Source organism: Ursus arctos, unplaced genomic scaffold (assembly GCF_023065955.2).
Source record: "Ursus arctos isolate Adak ecotype North America unplaced genomic scaffold, UrsArc2.0 scaffold_23, whole genome shotgun sequence".
Classification (NCBI taxonomy): domain Eukaryota; kingdom Metazoa; phylum Chordata; class Mammalia; order Carnivora; family Ursidae; genus Ursus; species Ursus arctos.
The window spans coordinates 10,590,651-10,614,096 of NW_026622908.1; the positions used below are offsets into that span (position 1 = coordinate 10,590,651).

The 23,446-nt window shown below is 40.8% G+C and overlaps 1 protein-coding gene across 2 annotated transcripts in view; it reads left to right on the plus strand.

The window, feature by feature from the left end:
* Positions 1-23,446, plus strand: part of NELL1 (neural EGFL like 1) — an 818,389-nt gene that overhangs the window by 218,803 nt on the left and 576,140 nt on the right. For both annotated transcript variants that reach the window (XM_057317500.1, XM_048217676.2), the window contains exon 12: positions 1,671-1,799. In XM_057317500.1, the coding sequence (XP_057173483.1) occupies positions 1,671-1,799 (129 nt within the window). The remainder of the gene's footprint in view (positions 1-1,670; positions 1,800-23,446) is intronic.

Consider the following 23,446-nt stretch of genomic DNA (forward strand, 5'->3'; position numbering starts at 1 on the left):
GAGACAGAGCCTGGGGCTGCATGAGATGCATAAATGAAGAACCTGGAGGGGGAGAATCCTCAGTGGGTGATTACGAGAAACCCTCTCTGCAAAATGAGGCTTATCTTTCAGTCTTGACGCTACATAGTGGGTGTGGGGGAGAAAAAATTGCATTCCTGGAAGTTTAGGGCCTGAATTTATTCTCCCTGTGTGGCTCAATCCTCATGTGCCGAAGCAAAATGTGAAGTGATCTTGGGTTGATGGTTCCCTTGGGCACCTGACAGAATCAGACACAAATCCTCTCTGAAGAAATGCAGTTTTAAAAGCCAGATCTCGGTTCCCACAGATTAAGTTAGAGACAATGCGCTCACAAACGGAAGAGTCACTGAAAACACGAGAAAATAAGTCTTGCACGATACTTAGTGAAACCACAAACCAGAAAATCAGAGGTGTAGGGACTGAAGACACGGGAATCATCCATATGAGATACACACGTCTCATGTGCTTCTTTAAAAAAAGAAATTAAAAGGTGAAAATGAGACTACGAAATTTGACCAAGAAAACTGAAAGGTCATGGAGGAGAGTTTGAGAAGGAACGTTAATCTCATTGGAATTCCGGAAACAGACTAGGGAAAATGGTGACGAGAAGGTCTGAAGAGCTATTCCCTGAGAATTTTTCAAACTGATGAGATTTAATCTTTAGATTCAGGAATCCCAAGAAATTCTAGGAAAAATAAAAAGGAACTCACACCTAGCATAAAATTAAAGAACATAGAAGGGACATTTAGATAAATTAAGATGGAGTAGTCGCTTTCAAAATACCTCACTAAAGGAGTCCCCAGAGGGTATTTTAGGGAGAAAAGTGATGATCCTGGAAGGAATGGCTGAGATTCAGAAAGAATGTTGGGAAATAAATGTTGATCACATGGTTTGAAAAGGAAAGCATTCAAGGATGTTTCTTGCAGCATTGTGATTCAAAACCTGCAGGTCTTCCCAGTGCCTATCTGTAGCATAATGGACAGATGGTAGGAGAGTCATGCTACAGAATATTATACAGCCCTGATGAATGAACTATGGCTATCGGCATTAACAGGGATAAATAGAAAAAAAACACCGTAGAGAATATGTAAAATAGTATGTCTTTCATGTGAAGTTCAAAATGGGCAAAAACTGAATGATCTATTTAGAAATAAGTACCTATATCTGACAAAACTATAAAAACATGCAAAGGAGTGATTAACACAAAATTCAGGATAGTTATTTTTGATGGCTGGGAGGGGGACTCTTTGGGGAAGTGTCATTAAGGGGTACTGATAATATTCTGGTCGTATTTATTTTATTGTATATATTCACATAGATTCATTTTATGTGTTTTCTGTGAACCATAAATTTTGTCGTAAGGCAATTATAAAAAGACTGGTTATGTCAGAGAGTGGTGGGAAGGGGACTCAGGGTCAGCACAGATCAAAGCCTTCAGGAAGGAACCTACTTTGAGCATTAAGGAAATACCTCTCAAGCATGCAGTCGTCCAGTTTCCCATTCCTCCTCTCCCACTCCCTTCCTAGCCCACCCTTGCACCTTGCCAAGGTATGTGTTCATGCAAGGTGTTGATAGACTGAAGATAATTCCTGCTTTATGATTTGCAAGTCTTTTGTTCACTTCTGATGTGAAATCTTATTCACTTCTTTTAGGTCATAACTTCTGTGCAGAAGGCCCTAAATGTGGTGAAAACTCAGAGTGTAAGAACTGGAATACAAAAGCTACCTGTGAGTGTAAGAATGGTTACATTTCTGTCCAGGGAGATTCTGCTTACTGTGAAGGTAAGTAAGCTACTTAATACAGTCATTTGTGAGAAACATATTTCTGGTAGACGTGATTGACGGTTGAAAGCCATCACTCGGCTCTGGTCTTCTGGGAGCCTACAAGAAATTACATCAACTGTCTAGGGTGCGCTGTTCTGGTTTCTCCAGGCTTCGGAGTAGTGTGTGCAAGCAAGACTTTTGGAGGTTGTTCTGAAGCACGGCAAAGACACGGAAGTGGTAGGGCTGTGTCACATCCCACGTTCTGCTTTGACTGTCATTAATGATCACTAACAAAACCGGAAAGACATAATTTTCTGTTGTCTTTAGTAGATTATTCTTTACAAGTTCAACTACAGGTTACATGGTGGATCCTCTTTCTGAATGGTGCCTCGATCCTAGCTTATACCTAACTGCCTTTTTCTTCACCTGCCAAGGTCAGAATTTTTTTTCGGTGGGGTTTCTTAATGACTGATTCATGAGTTGCTAATTCACAAACTCTACTGAAAGTCACAGTGACAGATGGACTCATAACTTTGGCACTTGGACGGGTGCCATTACAGGGGTTAGTGGCTTCAAGCATCAGTGCTCCCATTTCCACTCTGGAGAGCAGAACAGCTCCTGTGTCTTACGTGAATGCCTCTTTCCAACCTCAGCGCTCCGCCTTGCTGGTGGCGAGCCTTGCACACTCCTGCTTTTGTGTGTAGCGTCCTAGTATCTGAGCTCATCCATTCTCAGGTCCTCACTGGCTCGCTCTTCTCAGTTTAGAGAAGTTCTAATAAGCAACGTGAATGGTGAAGCTGTTTGTGTCCTTGTTGGACCCAATCATTCCTGTCATCTTCACAATGTATTGAACTTTGGTGCTTTACTTGGGAAAGTAGATGTCTGGCATGGGATGAATGCTGCAAAACCTTGATTATGCTCTTCCAATTGGTTTGGTTCTCCAGTGGCTCAGGTATTCTTAAGGTAAAGACAATTCATGATGATAATGGTACATTTTTTTCTGTTTTGTATCAGTGACCTTTGCTTAGTTTTTTGGCTTTGACTAAGGACCTCTTGAGTTGTTAAGAATATGTGTCTAATCATCACTAATGCTCAGTATTTGGGTGGCCTGTGGTTCTGATTTCTCCTAAAAAGACTCTGTTCACATTAACAGTGACTTTGTTCACTTTCTTTCTCATTAACATACAGTATAACTAATAGGTCTTTTCCCTTTCTCCTTTACATCTTTTCTCCCCCCCCCCCTTCCCTTCCTTTTGTAGGTTTGAACTTGATTAGAGAAACATGCCAGTTGGGAGGATGAAGTTGCCCTTTTGCTTATGAACCATTTTTCATCTGTCCTTCAATATCCTGTTACTTATTTGTCAATTTTGAGGAAGACACTATTAATTTCTTTGAAGATTTATTTATCTTAGAAAGCATGCACATGTGAGCAGGGGGAGGGGTAGAGGGAGAGAGAATCTCAAGCAGACTGAGCAGGGAGTCCAATAGGGGGCTCGATCCCACAACCCTGAGATTCTGACCTGAGCTGAAATCAAGAGTCAGATGCTCAAATGACTGAGCTACCCAGGAGCCCCAGAATGCTATTAATTTCAGGACCTCACATTAATATCTATTTTTTATATCGTAGGCTGTTTATTTTTTGTCAGAAAATATAATTTCAAAACTTTAAAATATGAATATTCTCCTCCTAAGTTACCACAGAACAATCCTACAAACCAGGTAGTGGTCTAAAAATTTTACTCATTGTTGTCTCTGGGGCTAGACCATGAGCAATTATACAAATGACAGAAGGAACCTCAATATAATTTGTATCCGGGCTCACCTCCTGGCAGAATGAGCACATCCACCATTCTTGACTCCCTTTCACTGTTGAGACCGAGCAGAATCTGGGAGAAAATTCCTGGTGTGCAAGCTGTTTGGGACTCTGTTTCATTCCTCACTGATGACTTTTTTTTTTTTTTGTTAAACAGAATCAACTCCATGAGAAGCCATTTGTGATAGTAAATCTGCCCTTTGTGTGTGAATCCTTATAATGTTGAGTGATTTTTAGGTCCGAATCACTGTTTTCTTGGCCATATTTTTTTTTATTTTTTAGCCTAGTGTATGTGTCTGGTCTTTAGCCAGTGCGCTTTGAGGTGCCATCTTGGATAGTGGTGATGTGCTCAAGCTTCAGTTGTTTTTCTCTTATCGTGGAGGCTTTCCATAAGTTCCAGGAGACTCGTGCACGGAGAGGAAGAGAGCACCAAGAAACAAACAAATGTTAGAGCCCATGTATGGTGTAAGAATAGAACTCAAGAGAATAAAGCAGGGGTGAAATCCTGGCTATCTAGCGGAAGGCACAGAGAATGAACTGGAGTGAATATCCTCATTTAGAGGAAATTCCCATCTCTTCTCTCATTCTGTCATCTTCAGCACTTTGGACTTGGGGCTTATTTTCCTACAGTGGCTGATGACTGCCATACCCCTAGGCACAGTGTCCTAACACCAGTGTCACAAGCAAGGAAGGAAGGGGAATGGGTGAAAAACCTTCTCTGTGTGAGGTTCTGTGGGTGTTTAAAGACAGCTCTTCTTGGAAGGTTCCCTGTAACCCCTTGTCCCTGTCCCCATGCACAAGGTTTCTGCTTTCATATTTTTCAGACCCAGGTGACATCCTCTTCACCTCTAGACCAGTTTTTGGGGAAGGGGAATGAGATGGGTGTTACTGGTTTGGGTTGTGTTCATTTTCTTGGAGCTGGAGTAGGGGTTTGCCTTCCCTGAGACCAAATGATATTTGTCCTTTACCTGTACCACTTAGGATTGTGGCAGTGGGAGAGGGGGAGTGGTTTTAGGTGGGCAAAAAGCTATGTCTACCCCATTCTTTTATGGTTAAATGCAGCTTATGGTCATTGCCCCAGCTCTGTCATCAGAATTATGCTCTGTGATGGTCTGATAGACAAGATTAGAGGTCAGCAAGTGCCCACCTGGGTGCCAGGGACTCTCAGGCTGAGTTCATTGTCTTACCATAGTGTAGAGAGAAGTAGATACTTAAAAACTGCTTCAGGCAAGTTATTTTTTACTCTGAGTATAAATGGAATGAAAATGACCCATATTGTACAAACCACAATGAACAAGACTGCCTTGCAAATTAAAACAAAATATTACACACATTGTCCAGGCTATCTTGAAAAGCCTATTCAGGCTCTCAGTGGAAAAAGCAGCACAAAAGGCTTTCAATTTTCTTAACTTCCTAGGGTAGTAGCAGAGATACGGTGCATTAAAGACTCCTGTTCTGCAGAGATTGCCAGAGAAACCGCCACAGAGAAGATATCAGAACTCTTAGTCAATCAATAGATAATAAGGCCTTTTGTCCGCTATGATACAGTTCACAGGAGATCGTTTCATTTTTGCCTTGTCCAACTCAGCACCAACATTCCCCATTTTGAAAACAGTTTTAGTTGGATTTTGGAGTTTTATGAATCTGGTCTGCTGAGGATTTTTATCTCTGCGATGGCATTTTCAATGAGTTGCTCTTAAATAGTTCCTGATACCCTGGCTTAAATTAGAGGCAGTGTCTGAGGGAAGTGTAGCAATTGGGGGTCTACTCATGATCTTCTTGAATTTGGGGTCTGCATAAATAGCCTCATAAATGAGCTTTTTCTTGCTGTAGTTAAGTTATTTAGGAGAAAAAAAAACCGTGGAGCGTCATAGACATCATGCACTCTGCCAAGCATGGGAAGTACTACAATTAGCATTAAGTCATAATAATTCTTACTTAGAGACTGCTCCGGATTTTTCAAACTCTTCTTATGTATATTGTTATGTATATTGTACTCTTGGCGACTTAGAATAAATCTGTGAAGGAAGTGGCAGCATTGGCCACGTTAACTTCATTTTACAAATGCCAGATACTAATACTCAGAGAAATGAAGTCAAGATAATACTCAACTCCTTCCTACTCCCTAGCTTCTCCATCCCCCGTCTTGTTCCAATGTTGTATTTTTGTTCAAAATATTTCTGCCTCTTTGATCCAATGAACTAGGAGTGGATGTGACCTGTATGTCAGGATAGAAACTCTAAGACCTGTTCTAGGGTTCCACCTCATTCTCTTTTCTCTGTAACACAAAATAGGCTATATTCTAGAGCAGGACTTCTCCTTTAGCTGGGGTTCCAGAATGAAGATGGCCTGGAGCAGTGGGACAACTGACAGGTGATGGACGTGTAACATGCATGAGAAACAATTGTCCAACTCACAGAACTGCTGGAGGGTGCAATTATCTGAAGGTGCCAAAGCCTACCATATACCTTCCTGAATTAGTTGATGCAAATTTTGTGGTTTCAGAAAGATACTTCTAGCTCAGTGCTTATGACTGAAAGCACTTTTTTTTTTTTTTTTAATAGACCAAGCATTGAAGATTACTGGAAAAAGTGCCAATTGAGTGGATCATTAATAGTCTGCTCTGGCCCTGCTGCCATGGGATAGACTTTTTGCAGACCGCAAGTTGTAAATTAGTGCTTTGTTATGGCTAATTCCAATCTGGGAAATTGGATTTCCCAATTATGATGATAATGAAACAAAGCATGTCAAAGCCTTAGCAAATTGTCTGATATTCACTAAACATTTAATGGATCACAATAGTTACCATTATTGTCATCATTAACTTCTCTCATTAACTCTTATGATGATCTTTCTTGGAAGGCGAAGAGTGTGTCCTCATGAGGCCAATAAATTGCAAAAGTGGGCTTCCATCATTAAATCTTTTGGGAGAGAGTTCTTAGGTGGAAGGATCCAGTTTTATAGTTCTGCCAAGAGCATACTGTTGGCAGTGGGGATACCGAGTGTAATTTATAATGACAAAGTTTTTCTTTTTTTGTGAAAACATGAGTAGAGCTGTATTCAAGGAAATGTTTGTAACAAAATAACCTGTATTGGTATGAATTTAATTTCACGTAACAAAATCGCTGACGTGTCTGAAACAGCAACTATTAGCAAAGAGATTGATAACTTCTTTTGAATAAGTGGGTGTGATAAAGGGCCTGAGCTTTTTAGTGTTAAGAGGCTGGGGAGGGGCGCCTGGGTAGCGCAGTCCTTAAGCGTCTGCCTTTGGTTCAGGGCGTGATCCCGGTGTTATGGGATTGAGCCCCACATCAGGCTCCTCCGCTGGAAGCCTGCTTCTTCCTCTCCCACTCCCCCTGCTTGTGTTCCCTCTCTCGCTGGCTGTCTCTGTCAAATAAATAAATAAAATCTTAAAAAAAAACAAAAAAAAAAAGAGGCTGGGGAAGTGGCAGAACAGTCAGAATTCAACCAGAAAGTGGTTTCAGAATAGCTAAGGGGGTAGCTATTTATTGGTTACAGGGGCTAGTATGTACGCAATTCCATAGAAACAAGACCGTGTAAACTCCTGATTAAGAGAACGCATGGGAAAAGAGCTAGTTGCTTAATTATACTTCTAGTTATATAAGGATTAATCAGGTAACTCTTGTTTTGATTTTTATAAAATGCATGAGCTTCATGCTCATGTAACCCAATTTATACTTGTATCTGGGCTTCGGCCTCCTGAAGTCCTGCATTGGACTGCATAGGGATCAAAAGCCTCTCTTGATTATTCATGCTAATAGAATCTTAACTCTAAGCTCCAGCTCCCATTTATTTCCAGGGATTCAGAATGCATGAAATAAGAATACCCTGGGGTATTTTTTTTCTTCCCTCCCATGTTGCCTACATGACTAATGGAGCGATCTTTTGGTACCCAGTTATCTGTCAACATCCTGCCCCATGTCCCATCTTTCCAAGACTATGATCTCTAGCCTTTGCTTTGCTTATACCAAGCGAAATGTCCCCTCCTTCCTGGCAGCAGATACAGATGAACCTTCTCTTGGTCCTGACTTTGCTCTGCCTCCACTGCTTTATTCCCAAGGCTGTGTTGCAAAAGCATCCGCTCCTGTCCTCCCACCTACTTGAACTCTTGCCTCTTCTTAACAACCCTCCCTTTCCCCTTAACTACCGTCTTGGAATTATTAAAAAAGAAAGAAAAAACCCACATCCAAATCATGGTTATTATATTTGCGTCAAACCACTAGGTTAATTGTTAAGTTCTGGGCTCAGGAAGGAAGCCCCAGAGGAACCAAGTGGGGCAATGGTCATGCAAAGGTGAAAGCACTTTTGTGTGTCTTTAAACCATGTTTCAGAAGATGACTTGTAAGATACTGTTTGGAATTTTTAGTTAGTGCTTTGTGATAAAGTGTTACAGTGTTGATTAGGTTTCCAGGCTCACACTAGTAGCCTAGTTACCGCATCATGTAGCTGAGCTCTTGTAGGTCAAAGCTCTCCTGAGTTCAGGGTCCTGAGAACAGAGGACTATGCACTTGTCTCCCAATCTCCATTAATGGTACTTCCACCCACTTCATTCACAAACTGTAGAAGTCCTCAATCCTACTCTTCCCCTCGCCCCCAATATCTGCTACGTTAGGGAGTCTTGTTGGTGATCCCTCCAACCTGAATTTCAGGTTCACCCATGTCTTGCTGTGACTCCAGTCTAAGCCTCCTTTATCTCTTGGCTAGTGATTACAGTGATGTCTTAGCCTGCAGGAATCCATTCTCCAAGCATCGATCAACTTGGCCTTTTTAAAATGTAAGTGCCATTATGCCATCCTTTTGTTTAAAATGGTCTGATGACTCCCACTCCTCTTAGCATAATATCCCAGTTAGGTCCTAGGTAAGGCTGTGTGTGAACGGGAACTTGCCTACTTCCCTGTCTTCAACCCCTACCACTCTCTCCTCTGCCCGCCCCCCATCACACCCTAGTTCGCTGTGCTCAAGCAGGCTTATGCCGTAAAATAGTTCTTAGCCTGCGATGCCCTTCACCCGCGTCTTTGCAAATCTGCCTTCTAGTCGTCACTCAAATGTCACCACTTTAGAAAGGTCTTTCCTAACCACTCTCAGTAAATTAGCTCCGCTACTACCCTTAGCTACTCTCGAACATTTTATTTTCTTCGTAGCATTTATTCTCTAAAATTGTGGTGTTTTCCTGCTTAAAGGTTGGTGATCTTTTCCCCTTAGCATATAAGCTATGTGATGGCAGCAATTTTTTCTTAGTCACTGTATCTCTAGCGCCTGGAAAAGTGTGTAGGAAGTGGAAGACACAGAAAAATGTTTTTTTTTTTTTTTAATTTATGAATGAATGGATATCTCAAGCTGATTCTTACCTTTCCACATCTGACATTGCTTTCTTTCTTGAATCTGATTTGTTGTCTTAGTGTTGCTTAAGGGCTGTTTTTTTAAAGTGCAGAGTCTGCTCCTTTTGCTAAAACCCAGTTTCTGTAATCTTGAAATGCTGCCTGCTTGAGTCCATGTGAAGAAGACTCTGTGACTAATTCACTCTGTGAATTAGTTTTTAAAATAATGTTGGTCACTCGATAGCAAAAAAACGCCCCAAACAATCCAATTAAAAAATGGGAGGAGGATCTGAATAGATGTTTTTTCAAAGAAAACATACATGTGCCAGCAGGGATGTTTCACATCACTGATCGTCGTGGAAATGCGAATCAAAACCACGGTGAGCTACCATCTCGCACCCCATAGAGGGGCTGGTCTCAAAAAGACAGCAGGTGACAAATATTGGTGAGGATGTGGCAAAAAGGGAACTTTTGTGCGCTGTTGGTAAGCATGTAAATTGGTGTAGCCACTATGGAAGACAGTGTGGAGGTTCCTCAAAAAATTAAAAAGAGAACTACTGTATGATCTAGGAATTCCACTTTTGGGTATTGGAAGAAAATGAAAACACTAATTTGAAAAGATACATGCACCCTGCTGTTCATTGCAGCATGGTTTGTAATAGCCAAGGTATGTAAACAAATGGTCCACCGATGGGATGAATGGGTAAGGAAAATGTGTATTTTATATATATCTATATCTCTAGATATCTATATCTATCTATATCTCTATACATATAGATATCGATATCTATAGATATACATAAACACGTGTGTGTGCACTATATATATAACTATATATATAATGTGCGTGTGTTATATATATATAAATATATATATAAAATACACATTTACACAATACACATATACAAATACACAATACACATATACACACACATATATAATGTGTGTGTGTTATATATATAAATATATATATAAAATACACATTTACACAATACATATATACAAATACACATACACACACACACACACACATATATATACATATATGTATATAATGGAATTTAGCCATAAAAAAGAAGTCTTGCCATTTGTGACAACATGGAGGGACCTTGAAGGCGTTACACTAATTGAAATTAGACAGAGACAATGTATCATTTTGCTTATAGGTAGAATCTAGAAAACAAAACCAAGCTCATAAACACAGATTGGTGGTTGCTGGAGGAGCAAAAAGGGTGAAGGGGGGGGGTCAAAAGACACAAACTCCCAGTTATAAAATAAGTCATGGGGATGTAATGTACAACATGGTACCTATAGTTAATAATACTGTACTGCATATTTGAAAGTTGCTGAAAGAACTGGTCTTAAAAGTCCTCATTATGCACACAGAAAAAAAATATAGTGACGGAGTTAACTCTACACCTGTGATCACTCTGCAGTGTGCACAGATACCAGATCATGTTGTGTAACTGACCCTAATACAGTGTTATATGTCAATTATATCTCAGTACAGTTTTTGAAAGTATAGAAAACAAATTGTGTGGCCTGACCCAATAGAAGCTTTCATTTCCACTCATTTGGACATTCAAGCGGATGTTCATGGTTTGGAGGTGGCTTTCCTCAAACTTGGGATTCAGGAACCTGGGCTCTTGTCCTCTTTGGCTCTGCCCTGTATAACATGTGGTTTCTAAAGTTGCCATGGAAGGGGAAAGGGAATAGAAGGTGATGAATGGGAGGTTTTCGTAGGGCCAGCTGGTCACATTCTGCTGGCCAGAATTTAGCACTAGCTGTATGTAACTGCAAGAGAGACTTGTAAATGTTGTCTAGCTCTGTACCCAGGAGGATAAAAAATCTGTTTTGGTGAATAGTTTTCTACTCTTGCCACAGATACTAAATGAAAAAAATCCTGCCCATTAATTTTATGCTTTTTACTTTTTGTTTATTGCCTGTGTCCCACCCAAATGGAATTCTGGCTTCAGTTGATTGTATTAAAACTTGATCACTTGGAAACTTGGTAGGATTTAAGTAAACTGTCTCGTACATTCTTGTTTGTATTTTCTCCAGGCTTCTCTGTGGCTTCCACTATATCACCTCATCGGGATTTGTTGTGTCCCCAGGATACCTGTGCCAAAGTGACCCATCTCCTTTTCCTTCCATAGAACATTCACAGCCTCTCATGTGCTAGAATTTTGAGTTTTATGCTAGAAGGAAGGCAGTTCATGGAACAAGCTTATACACATTTGTAAAAGTTTGATATCTACATAATGTTCCCAGAGGTAAATGTATTCTTTAAAGAGGATGCTTGTTAATTAAGAAAATCCCCAAACTGTTAAATTTCAAGTAACATAGCAAAAGATAGTGAAAAATTAAAGCAGTGTGAATGTGGAAGAGAGCAACTGAGGAATGGGGACCAAACAGATTGTCCTGCCTGGGAGTTTGCCTTGGTAGTCAGTTATCCTTAAATATTCTTCCTTTCTAGCATTTTCCCTGCCTCCGTTTTTTTTGTTTGTTTTTTGTTTTTCCTTGAATACTCTCAGGGCAATGATGTAGTAAAAGAATAGTGAACTAAGGATAAGGAGATCTTGATTGATCCTGGCTCTACCACTTACCAGTTGGATGACCTTGGAAAGTCACCCAGTTCTTCTATGTCTTGATTTTTCTCATGGTCCAAATAGGACTTGAAACAAGGCTTACATAGTATCATTTGGTTATGAAGGTTAAATGAGACATTGAATGTGAAAACATTTTGTGAAGGCTAAAGCACTATAACTCACTACTATAACATTATTTATGGTAATTGTAATTATACTGGGTTTGTATCAAACTGTGATGGTTAATTCTATGTGTCCTCTTGACCAGGCTAAGGGATACCGAGATTGCTGGTAAAACATTGTTCCAGCATGTGTCGATGAGGGTGTTTTTGGAAAAGATGAACATATGACTCAGTAGACTTGAGGAAAGAGATCTGCCTTCACCAATGTGGGCAGGAGTCCTTCCATCCATTGAGGGTCTGAATGGAACAAAAAAGCAAAGGAAAGCTAAATTCTTATTGGTCTCTTTGAGGTAGGACATCCATCTTTTTCTGCATTGGGACATTAGAGCTCCTGGTTCTCAGACTTTTGGACTCTGGGACTTACACTAGCAGCTTCCTGGTCTTTAGGTCTTTGGGCTTAGACTGAGTTACACTATCTACTTTCCTGGTTGTCCATTTTTTTGGCTTCCATAATGGTATAAGCCAATACCTATGATACATTTCCTATTGGTTCGGTTTCTCTGCAGAATCCCGACTAGTACATCTACCAGTGTGTATATTGAGCTATTGTTTTATGTTGAACCCTCTGCTAGTCATTATGGAATTTATAGAAGTGGGGCTATCTGCAGTATTGTAGGTGAATGGCACCTCCTAGAATTATGCAGTATGAAGTCTTCAACGTTGTACAGAGTCGCCCTGCGAAGGGCATAGGGAAGAGTCAGACCTAGAGTCTTGTCTCATTCTTTCAACAAACATTAATTAAGCACCTACTCTGGCTGAGTCCCGTGTTGGGTTCTGAGAATTCAAAGATGATTAAATCAGAGTTCCTTTCCTCAAGGAGCTCATAGTTTAAAGGAGAAGAGAGAGTTGTAATCAGATAATGAAAATACAATAGGATCTGTTCCATTCTAGGCTTTGAATTGTGTCTTAGGCGTATACTAGTGAGAGCAATGCATTCTGCCAACAGGAATCTGCACAGGCTGCCCGGAGGAGGGGGCATTTGAGCAGAGTCCAGTTTTCAGGAGGAAGTATGAGGAAAGGCCCTCTCCAGCAGAGGGCTTAGAATATATAAAAGTACAAAGTGGAAAGTTTAGCATGACTGGAATGGAAGGAGTTTGGTAGGAGATGAGAATAGAGATTTGGCTGATGGTCAGATGGTAAAGAGCATTGTAGGCATGCCGAGGAGGTTCACTTTTATCCCATAGGCTGGTATGTGTCCATATAGGATGCAGGCATCACAGCAGGTGGAAAACTGGATCCATTGGCATATGGGAAAAATACTGGAACTTTACTTTCCATCTTGTTGTTTTAATTTTTCACTTTGGTGTAAGTTTTATAATGTACATTGATGTATTGTTATAGCATATATATTATATTAAATATTTTCATATAGAAGGTATACGCCCCCGAGTTGTTACCTATGTGGGTGTGTAATCAAAACTAGAAATCACTAGTATAGGCTGTTGAATATCCAGTGGAGGGTCCCAGGTTGGATGACATTACTGGATTGGTATGTTAGGAAAGTCACGCTCAGAGCCACATGGAGAGGAAACATTTTTGAAAAGCTGGAGTCAGGGAGCCAGGTAGGGCAGCATTGCTGAAATAATTGGTATCTTCTCAGGTTTGGCTGAGTTCTCAGGCTCGGCTGCATTGGATACAGAGGAGATGAAAATCATCACTGAAATAATCAAGATGTGCGTGTTTGGTTTTGCTTTGGTGCTTTTCCCCAAATCTTTGCAGACGTGTTCTCTCTGATTCCTGACCACGGCTTCCCTCTGAGAGCTCTGATGCCTGGCATTTTCCTGGATGAATGTTTCTTACTCTGCTCTTTGGAGAATTGGTCAGAGGGGCTGGGTGGTACCCAGAGGCCAAGCCTGTGAGGGTGGCCCTCTGTTATTTTCCAATGATGTACTTCCACTTTAAGAAATCACCCAGACATCTTTTGGCTCACTGTACAGTATTTTAGGATTTTAAGTGTCTCCTTGAAAGACCTAATGCATATATTTTATGTATAGTACTTAGCGTTTTTTATGTAGCAAAAAGAAGAAAGAGAAAAAGAGAAAAAGTCCCCGCTCCTTTTTCACTGACAAGTCCAAGTAGAGTTTTAAATGGAAATAGAAATTGAGTAGATTTAAACTTCTTTGGTTATTAAAAAAAATACCCTTTGAGTTATTTCCAAGATGCTTAATATCTAGAAAGGATTGAGAAAAACTCAGTTCGGGAAGTCCTTGCTGTTGTGACTGGTGTAGTGCCTGTTGTGACATGTGCTTCTTGATGAAATTTGTTTGGGCAAACAAGAATTGTACCCTCCAGATAATGAAGGAAAGATAGCAGAGATACAGTGGAAAGATCTGGCTTAGATTTGGTGCACCTGGGTTAGAAATTCTGGCTCTACCATTTTGTGAACATCAATCACTCTGCCTTTCCCCTTTGTAGAATCAGTGTCTAATACTTAATAGTGTCTTTAAAGAGTTAATAGAAGAACTCAAGAGAGTAAAAAAGTCTAAAGCAGAATCTAGTACAAAATAGGATTTTAATAAATGCTCAGACATAATTAAGTCTTCTATGGTTCAGAATGTGTGTCAGTGAGTTAGACTCTAAGGAGAGGGCTAATTCCTAGAATTAGGGTGAGAGACGCCATCATAAGGATCTTGAAAGATTGGGACAACAATGACTATGAAGGATGAAGGATGATGAATATGTGATGGGGAAGCATGGGTTACTATGGAGACTTGAGCGGAGACCATGGGTGTGATGGAGTTTGCAGAACTCTGGGAGGAATGGGCTAGGAGATCGTTGCTATAGCTGAGAACAGTCTCTCTCAAGGCCTGGAGGTGCCAGAGAAGAAGGCATCATTTAGTGTGTCTGGAATCCAGGGTGGGAGGTGGAGAGTGGGGAGTGCAGATCCGGGAGGCCTAGTAGACTTGACCAAGTTTGGATTCTGCTCTAACAGCAATGGAAAGCTGTTGAAAGGTTTAAGAAAGATGTGCTGAGATCTGATCGGTATCTGTGGAAAATCGTTCTGCCTGCAGCAGAGGCCAGAATGTAAAGCAGGAATTCCTGTGGCAGTAATTAAGGCAAGACGGAGTGGGAGGAGTGGAGGTGGGAAGAAGGCAGGAGGTGAAATAGGGGGGATCAGTTGGTTGATTGGATGTGAGGGACAGATTGGATATTACATGAAAAGTGAATTTAGAACCAGTTCTCTGGCTATTGTATTTATACCACATCAGAGTCTGATGGTGGGGGTCCCTCCCCTGGGCTCTGATACCACTTTGTTCAAACCTTTATTAAAGTACTCATCACAGAGGATTTCACTTTTTAAATGTTATTTTCTAGGTTAAGAGCTCTCGAAGGTCAGGGCTGCGTCTGGTTCATCTTTGTGTGCCCAAGATGCAGCCTAGGGCTTGGAACGTAGGAAGTAGAGGCACAGGGAGTACTTTCTGAATCAGCCAGTGAAGAAACCAAGGTAGGATTCCATGAATAAACTTGGGGCTCTACGCCTTCTTTCCACTAAGACATTCAGTATTGCATAGAGAGAAATCTTTCTTTTCCAATTTGCAAGTGGGGAAAGCCACCTTGAAATGTCTTTCAGCTGTGGCTTGCACCTCTTTACAAGAACCTTCCCCTCTTCCTTTTAGTATCTAAAGGATTTGCAGAAAGCCCGGTGTTAGCTACTAGCTTCTAAGGAGCGGCTGTAGAGATTCATGGACTTCTTCCCATTCATTTCTGGATTTTTATTTTCTTGCGGTTGAATTTTGTCTTTTGGTACTGACACTTGGCTTCTCAAAACTCTAATGGGAATTTCTCTGAGCCCAGTTGAAGAAATTGGGTGTATCAGATAGATTATAGTTTATCTGTCAATGCTTGTAGCACTGTACAAACTTATGTTTTGTGTTGGACAAAGTAATAAGTGTATTTGTTTAGGGTTGGGAAGGAAGAATGGAAATGAGCGTTGTCTTTACAAGCATCAGAATGTACACTTAGGAGGGCTGGGACTGTTGACTATTTTGCTCCCTCTGCTGTCTCTAGCACCTTGTACGTGGCCGGGTAGTGTGCTGAGCAGGTCTTTCTACTTCTTGAATCCTGTCTCTACTTGGTCAATAAAGAAATCTAACGTTGACACGGCTAGTAAATGACAGAGCCTGGATTTAACCTCAAGTCCTTGTGACACAAAAAGGATTTCAAAATCCTTCGCGGTGATGCAGAGAAGAACTATAGTTGATTCCCATTAGACATTTTTATTTGCCAGGATACGTCTGACTGGGTGTCCATTGCCTCCAGGTCTAGTCTATGGCAAATTTCTTACAAATAATATTTTCTCTGAGTGTTTGTTTTTCGGGCATACCAGCTCAGTATTTTACAGTGGGCAGGGTAAACAGAGCCTCCTTTTTCAATCACAGATAAGTTCTGATAAATAGCAATTCTCAGGATCCGTGGGAATCTTTAGTTAGCGCTTCCTTCTTGGGACGACTCTTCTGGGAATCCAAGGGAGACTGGGCACTTTCTCTCACATTGAGGCTTCAATATCTCCTATTGCTCTGGAATACAAGTAGTCAAAGGGAATCTACTTCCTGTGAAATTTGAAATTTTTAATTAAAAAAAGGTAAGAGGTTTTAAGACTTGGTATCTAAATACTTGGTATCTCAATCTAGTTCCAAAAAGTTGATTTTCCCCCAAACCCACTTGGGTGAAGTGTAATTCATTTATAGTGAATAATTACCTACTGTTACTAATGCAATTCCCATAGGTGGTAAAAAAATAAGGCTTTCCTTTTAGGGTTCTTGGACACATCTAAGTGTATTACATATCCTTCGTGCCCAGTCCAGTAATAGCTTGGTCTCCAGTGAAGACACAACTGAAATCTGTCACTTAATGTGTGATTAGTTCTGGTAGAGATGCAAAATAGATTTTCCTTAGTGTGTGTATCTCCATACCTATATATCCAGATATATGTGTAGTGTTCGAGTTGGGTTTTTCATTTAACACATTTTAGTACAGACAATGTGCACGAAACATAGTAGCCTGACCAAATTATCTACTGAGTCAAAAGCAGGCCATTTGGTATCTAGATCCTCACCCAGTGTGGTTAGTTACTGGTGACAGTACTGATCCCCTCTTGTTGAAAATCTAGAGGAATAACTTAAATGCTTCAGTTGTATTTAATGTAGCATCCTTAAGTTCATTACGCCTAAGTAGGGATGGAAAAATGATTTCTTATTCCAATATATGTTTAGAACACATTGTATACTAGATATCGAAAGTACATATAATGGTTTTGAAAAGCCTTTTTTATGTAGCGATGTTTAAGCATCTGTTAGTTAAGATGATTCCATGTACAGGGGCTCCTGGGTGGCTCAGTCATTAAGTGTCTGCCTTCAGCTCAGGGCGTGATCCCGGTGTTATGGGATCGAGCCCCACATCAGGTTCCTCTGCTGGGAACCTGCTTCTTCCTCTCCCACGCCCCCTGCTTGTGTTCCCTCTCTCACTGGCTGCCTCTCTCTCTCTCTGTCAAATAAATAAATAAATAAAATCTTAAAAAAAAAAAAAAAGATGATTCCACGTACAAATAACACATGAAACCTATGCCACGAAACTAGTGTCTTCTGGAGCACCTTGTGGAAAATGGTCCTTCATGTGTTTACTACGTTATTATCAGCTCTAGTAATATTTATAGGTGGAATTCCTAGAGATCTCTGGATCGTTACCTTACAAATGTAAGGATTTTTTAATGTGACTATACTGAGTTGTAAAAAAAAAAATTAAGGAACTTAATGCAAACTCTACAAAATCAGTTTATCTTTCATAATTTGCCTGACCTATGCATTATAAATTTAATTTTTGTGAGTAGTGATTAGAAGAGGGTAGTATGTCATGTTTTTCCTCCTCCGTGACAGTGTGGGTGTGATGATGCTGAAAATATGACCAGTAAGCTCGTGTGTACGTGGTAGTTTATCAAGTGCTCTAAAATACATTATTTCTTTAATCTCCTCTGAACTCCCATACAATATGGATTCTCATTTTTAGAATATTTTATAGACCAGGGAACGAAAGCCTCCAGAGAGGTGACGTGGCAAGCCCGGGATCCACAGCCAGGTATTGAACCCAGTTAAATTAAATCTTAATCCAAGTTTACGGCTCTTCTCGTGTTGTCCTGTCGTAAAACATCCTCACACTGTTTACTGAATGCGGGAAGTAGCCAAGATGCTTTTATTAGCGTGGAGCGCAGGCTCCAGAAGGTCAGGCGTTTCTGGTTGATTCCTTCCTTGTGGAGTTGCTAACAGTGAGCCTCACCCAGCCCAGAGCAGCTGCTGGATAAGTAATTGTCGGGGCATAAATGGGTGAATGAACCATGGGAATTGCTGCTGCTCTTGAAAACGTTATGTACGTGTCTATGTTAAATACTTTACATGGTGTTTCATCTTTTTCATATTATGCCTTAATACAAATACTAATATTTTCATTTTACCGATGAGGCACTAAGGCTGGGAAAAGTCAAGGGGCTTGCCTGAGGTTACCTGGCTAGTTGAGTTCTGCAATGAGGTCTCTGTGATTCTGTAATCCTAGCCCTCCGCTCTGCAGGAGAGGATGGAGGCACAGATGTGGTACTTAAACCTGTTCCTTCTTAGACCTCAACCGGCTGTTTCGGGACCAAACCATATCATTTCTCTAGATGTGATTCAGCCTTTTGGTGGACAGATGATGATGGGAGTGCCCCTGTTCAGTGAACATCAGTGTGCTAACCCTTTTATAGGGGGTGTTCCCCTTCATTCTCCCAGCTGTCCAGGCTAGGAACTATCATTCCCATATCCCCGTAAAGAAGGTAATTGACTTGCCCAAGGTTAATAGATGGGATGCCCACAGCCCTAATCTCAGATGAGTTTGTATCCATAAAAAAAAAAAAGAGAGACTAGGTTTCCAAGAAAATTAATAAATGTAATGAGTTTTGTTTTAATGTTGTCTGTTTTTACCTTCTTTCCTTGTAGTGGGTCCTGGGAACAGAATGTAGACATCTTAGATAGGAAATGGTTTGGGAACACTTGTCTCATGATCCTAAGCTACACAGCTGAGGAATAAGTCCCTTATTGTAGATCCAGGCCTGTTTCCTAGATCCCTTTCCCAGTTTCTCCCTGCGGAGAACTTCCTGAATACTCCACCTAGACCTGTCTGCCTTCCCACTGTCATCCGCTTCTTTCTCCCGCAGGACCCAGGAGTCCTCTGCTTCATCTTCCTCCCTAGATTACCCTGCAAAATCAGCTGTTCCCACTTTGCTGTCTGCTCCATTTCCTTTAATTTTTTATCCTGCCAGTCCCCTGATTTTCTAATTATTATCAGCATTATTGGTGCTTAGTGTGTGATAGGACACACTGTTAGTAATAGCCACATGTATTTCCAGTTTAAAAAGAATAAATGAGATTTAGTGCCCCTCCTTCCCCCCCCCCCCCCCAGCATATTTACTGGGTAAAGACAAAGGATTTAAATTAAAGGATTAATTGGAAACCTCTTAGGTGCACTTCATTTCTGGTTGACACAACCAAGCTCTTCTCTTGAAAGGTCAATGTGTTTTTCCATAATTTTAGCTGCTCTGCGAAAGGAACTGTAAATCTTTGTTTATTTGCTTTATAAATCTCCCTTCAGTTCATTTAGAATGGGGCCGAACATAATAAATCTGTGGCTTTCTTTTAGAAAAACAAACCATGTTACCGTAAAAGAAAGCGTCATTACTAAAACTGTAAGAAACTAGTACCAACTTTTCCTGCTTGGAAGACACGTATGTATGTGTGTGTTTTGTATTAGAAAAAATCCTACCACTAGGCCTGCTTGTGTTATCTTCTGTGTAAACAGCATATTTTGTAATGTTTCCCAAAGGAATGAAGTAATTGTTCCTTTGAAATTATATCTGCTTTAAGCCAGGCACCTTAAAGTTGTAAATAATGAAAACACAGTGAATCTGATTAATGATGTGCTCAGAGAAGGGCTTATTCTGGTTAATTGGGCTTTTTGATTATGTGAGGAGAATGTCTTAGAACCCCTTGTGTGCCCCCTTTACTGTTGAATAATCTAGTTTGAATTCCTGAGCCCATTTTCTTTTTTTTTTTTTTTTTAAAGATTTTATTTATTTGACAGAGAGAGAGACAGCCAGTGAGAGAGGGAACACAAGCAGGTGGAGTGGGAGAGGAAGAAGCAGGCTCACAGCGGAGGAGCCTGATGTGGGGCTCGATCCCACAACGCCGGGATCACGCCCTGAGCCAAAGGCAGACGCTCAACCGCTGTGCCACCCAGGCGCCCCCCTGAGCCCATTTTCTGGCTTTAGAGTACATGTGGGCATGTTCATTGTAGAATTTCTGCTTGGTAGAGGATACTTGAGTGAGGATACTCACAAGGCCCCTGGGCTAACATGGGCATTGACTGTCAGTCTCTTACTCGTAATGCTAGGTGTGTTTAGTGGAGGACACAGCTTTGGAGGTTATTTGCCCTATTTATCATTTGGGTCTTTCTTCCTGAAGTGTCACCCAGCAAAGGAAGAATGCGAACTTCTTAAAGTCAGAGGATGTCTTTTTCATTGTTGCATCTCCAGCACAAGTACTCTTCATGGCACCTTGGTCAGAAAGTGTTTTTCTGATTACCCAATGATTTAAAATTGAAATATTTGAATCACTGAGTTTTTAAATGTTTTGGATAGTTGATTTCCCTCCCTTTCTTTCCCTGCATTTACTAGGAACTTGTTTTTGACTACTCTGCCAGGTGCTGAGCCTAAGATGGAAGAAGATTCATACTCCCTTTTCACATCAGACATTGCGTTTGAGTGATTTTATATATGTCATCTTATCTAATGGTCTTATTAGACTATAGAATAGATCCCACAATTCTCATTTAAAGATGAGGATCTAAATTCCAGCAGAATTAGGGCTGGGAATGATCTTTAGGTCAGCCCTTTGCATACCTATTCTTTTATCGTGTGTGTGTGTGTGTGTGTGTGTGTGTGTGTGTGTGTGTGTTCCTGAGAGGGGGAGAGACAATGGGAGGGAGAGGCAGAGAGAATCTTAAGCAAGCTCCAAGTCCAGCACATGAGCCCAATGCGGGGCTCAGACTTACAGCCCTGAGATCATGACCTGAGCCAAAATCAAGAGTGGGACGCTTAACTGACTAAGCCACCCAGGTGCTCCTATTGTCCTGGTTCCTGAGTGGCCAAGGAGCAGAATCTCCTGGGAAGTTCTGCAAAGATTTTTGTTTCCTAGGACCCTTCCCTGATCCAGAGTCAGAGTGACGTCTTTAGAGACCCTAGCCACCGAGAAGACTGTGATGAATGCCTCCCCTAGGCAATTATTTTTGAAAATAAAATTATAAGCATAAAGAGGCCTATGAAACTCTTAACTTTTCTCAGGATAATAGCTTAAGAACTTTGAGAGTATTATATATCAATTAATCTTCAAACGTATTTCTCTGTCCTTCCCCTTTTGCGTTTCTGATGCCCTCCCCGATAGTCTGACTATTGGATGACTCTGCAATTCGCAGACCTTGGGATTCTGAGCATGGAGCACTTTGCCAGATAATTCTGGTTCTACCCCCTTCGTAGGTACTAAATGTTTGCCAGGGGACGGGTCGTTCTAGCCAAGGAGTTATAAGCAGAAGTGATGTGTGTTGCTTCCAAGCCACAATATTTAATTGTTGGGTAAGAACCTTTGCAATATTTTCCTTTGGGCAGTAACAACCAGCAATCCCAGGGAAGAGCTCTTTTGCCAGCCTAGGGTCCTGAGGATTACAGCCCAGGTTCCTGACCTGCAGTCGACACATGACAGGAATTAAACTTAGTTGTTTAAGTTACTGAGATACTGGGGTGGTTTGCTGTTTGGGCAAAACCTAGATAGCTGTATGTTGAAACCACCATTCTTTGTTATGCGAGACATTTGAGACCGAGTTTTAATGGCTAAGTAGGCTTTTGTGGAGCATGTAGGGAGGAAAGAGGAGGCCAGACAGAAGGAAAGGCATCTATATTTTGAAACCAATCAAATTCTTTTTTTTTTTTTTTCATTTCAGAAGCGATTTTAAAGGAGTGTATAGAAGTTGAGAAAAGAATTTCAATAGGGACTATGAATTACTTATCTGTGGGTATCTCCATAATCTCCAAGGCAAACGGGTGTGACGGACAATAGGTTGCTGAGTAAGGCGTGATGTGATGTTAAAATACCGTTGAGTTCATTACCTGGAATGTGAATTATACGCGGGCGAGTGGTAGAAGATAAGTAATTTAAGTTGTTAACTATGGCTGTGGACAGTGCCTAGTGGGTGCTTTTTGTCTTTGGGGCAGTATAGTGCCATGTGAGGCCCGCTGTCTTAATTTTATGAATACTTTGCAAGAATCACTGGACCTTTGACAAAATTAAGTCTACAATACTTGCCTTGGCCCTGTCCTTATTCTTCACTTCTGGTTTTCCTTTTATTAATAAACTAAGAGAATATAGATGTGTGAAAGATGCAGAATTGCCAGCCAGAAAATTTCCCTCTAAGAAACCCATGAAATGAGGAACCTGTGGTGGTGGTGAAGTGTGTTGATTGTACTGATTAGGTTTTTTTGATACACAAGTGGCAGAACTCCAAACTCAAAATGGTGTAGGCAGAGAAAATTTAGGAACGAAAATAACTGAAAATTCAAAAGCAGCCTCCAGGTGAAGCTGGATCCAGGGTGCAAACAGTGTCACCAGGATACTATCTATGTCTGGATTTTGTTGTTTTTATTCACAGGCAGATCTCTTCAACTACTACCACCAGCTTCAAGCTTGTCTTTCCAAGTGATGCCATTCATTTTAGCAACAGGCAAAAAATTGGGTCTCACTAGTCTGGTTTGGGTCTGATATTTGGCCCTGAACCATTCACGGTGTCCAGAAAGCTATAACATCCTGATTAGCCAGTCCTGGGTCATAGTCCCATGCCCAGAACAGCAGGGGTCACCTCCTTTAGTCCTGTGGGCTGAGAGCAATGATGGTTGCTCACAGGAAGCTCAGGGTGTTTTATCAGAAGTGCAAAAATAGATTCTGGGGAGGAAAAGACCATACCTCTCCTCTACTGTGATGCTTTTTCAATTTTGCAGATGAGGGCACTGTACAAATGATATGGTTGATAATGATTATGTGGTGAAAGCACAGAATGAAGATTGAGAAGAACTAGATTTAAACCTCCCTTTACTATTATCTGGTCCTGTGATCCAGTCCTCAGGTGCGTTACTTGACTGGGTGGAATGATACTCAGAGCAAGATGCTGCTATGAAATAACAGGATCATATGGTCACTAAGGGCAGGACTGGAAGTGGAGTCTGCCTCCCAGCTTGAAAGCAAGAATTTTGGGGCACCTAGCTGCCTCAGTCAGTGGAGCATGCAACTCTTGATCTCGGGGTTGGGGGTTTGAATTCTACGTTGGGTATAGAAATGACAAAAAAAAGTCTTAAAAAACCCAGAATTTTAGTAACAGTCATGAAAGTGCTCTGAAAGATTTTAAGAAATAGGCCAGTGTGATTTTCTATTTCTAAAAAGTTGTTAGTGTGTGGAATTTTGTTAGGCAAATTATTTTAAAGGGCAGACTTACTACTTACACGATTTCTATGATCATTTCGATCTCTTATGTGGAAAAAAAAGGGCAATTTACTTTGTTTTGGTAAATATTTATCAGACACAACCTTTAGAGAAGGTCAGGTCTAATTGTGTTATTTTAAGGCACAATCTTCATTGTCATCGTTACTAGCATACTGTGTTGGGAAGGGAACAAACTTGGG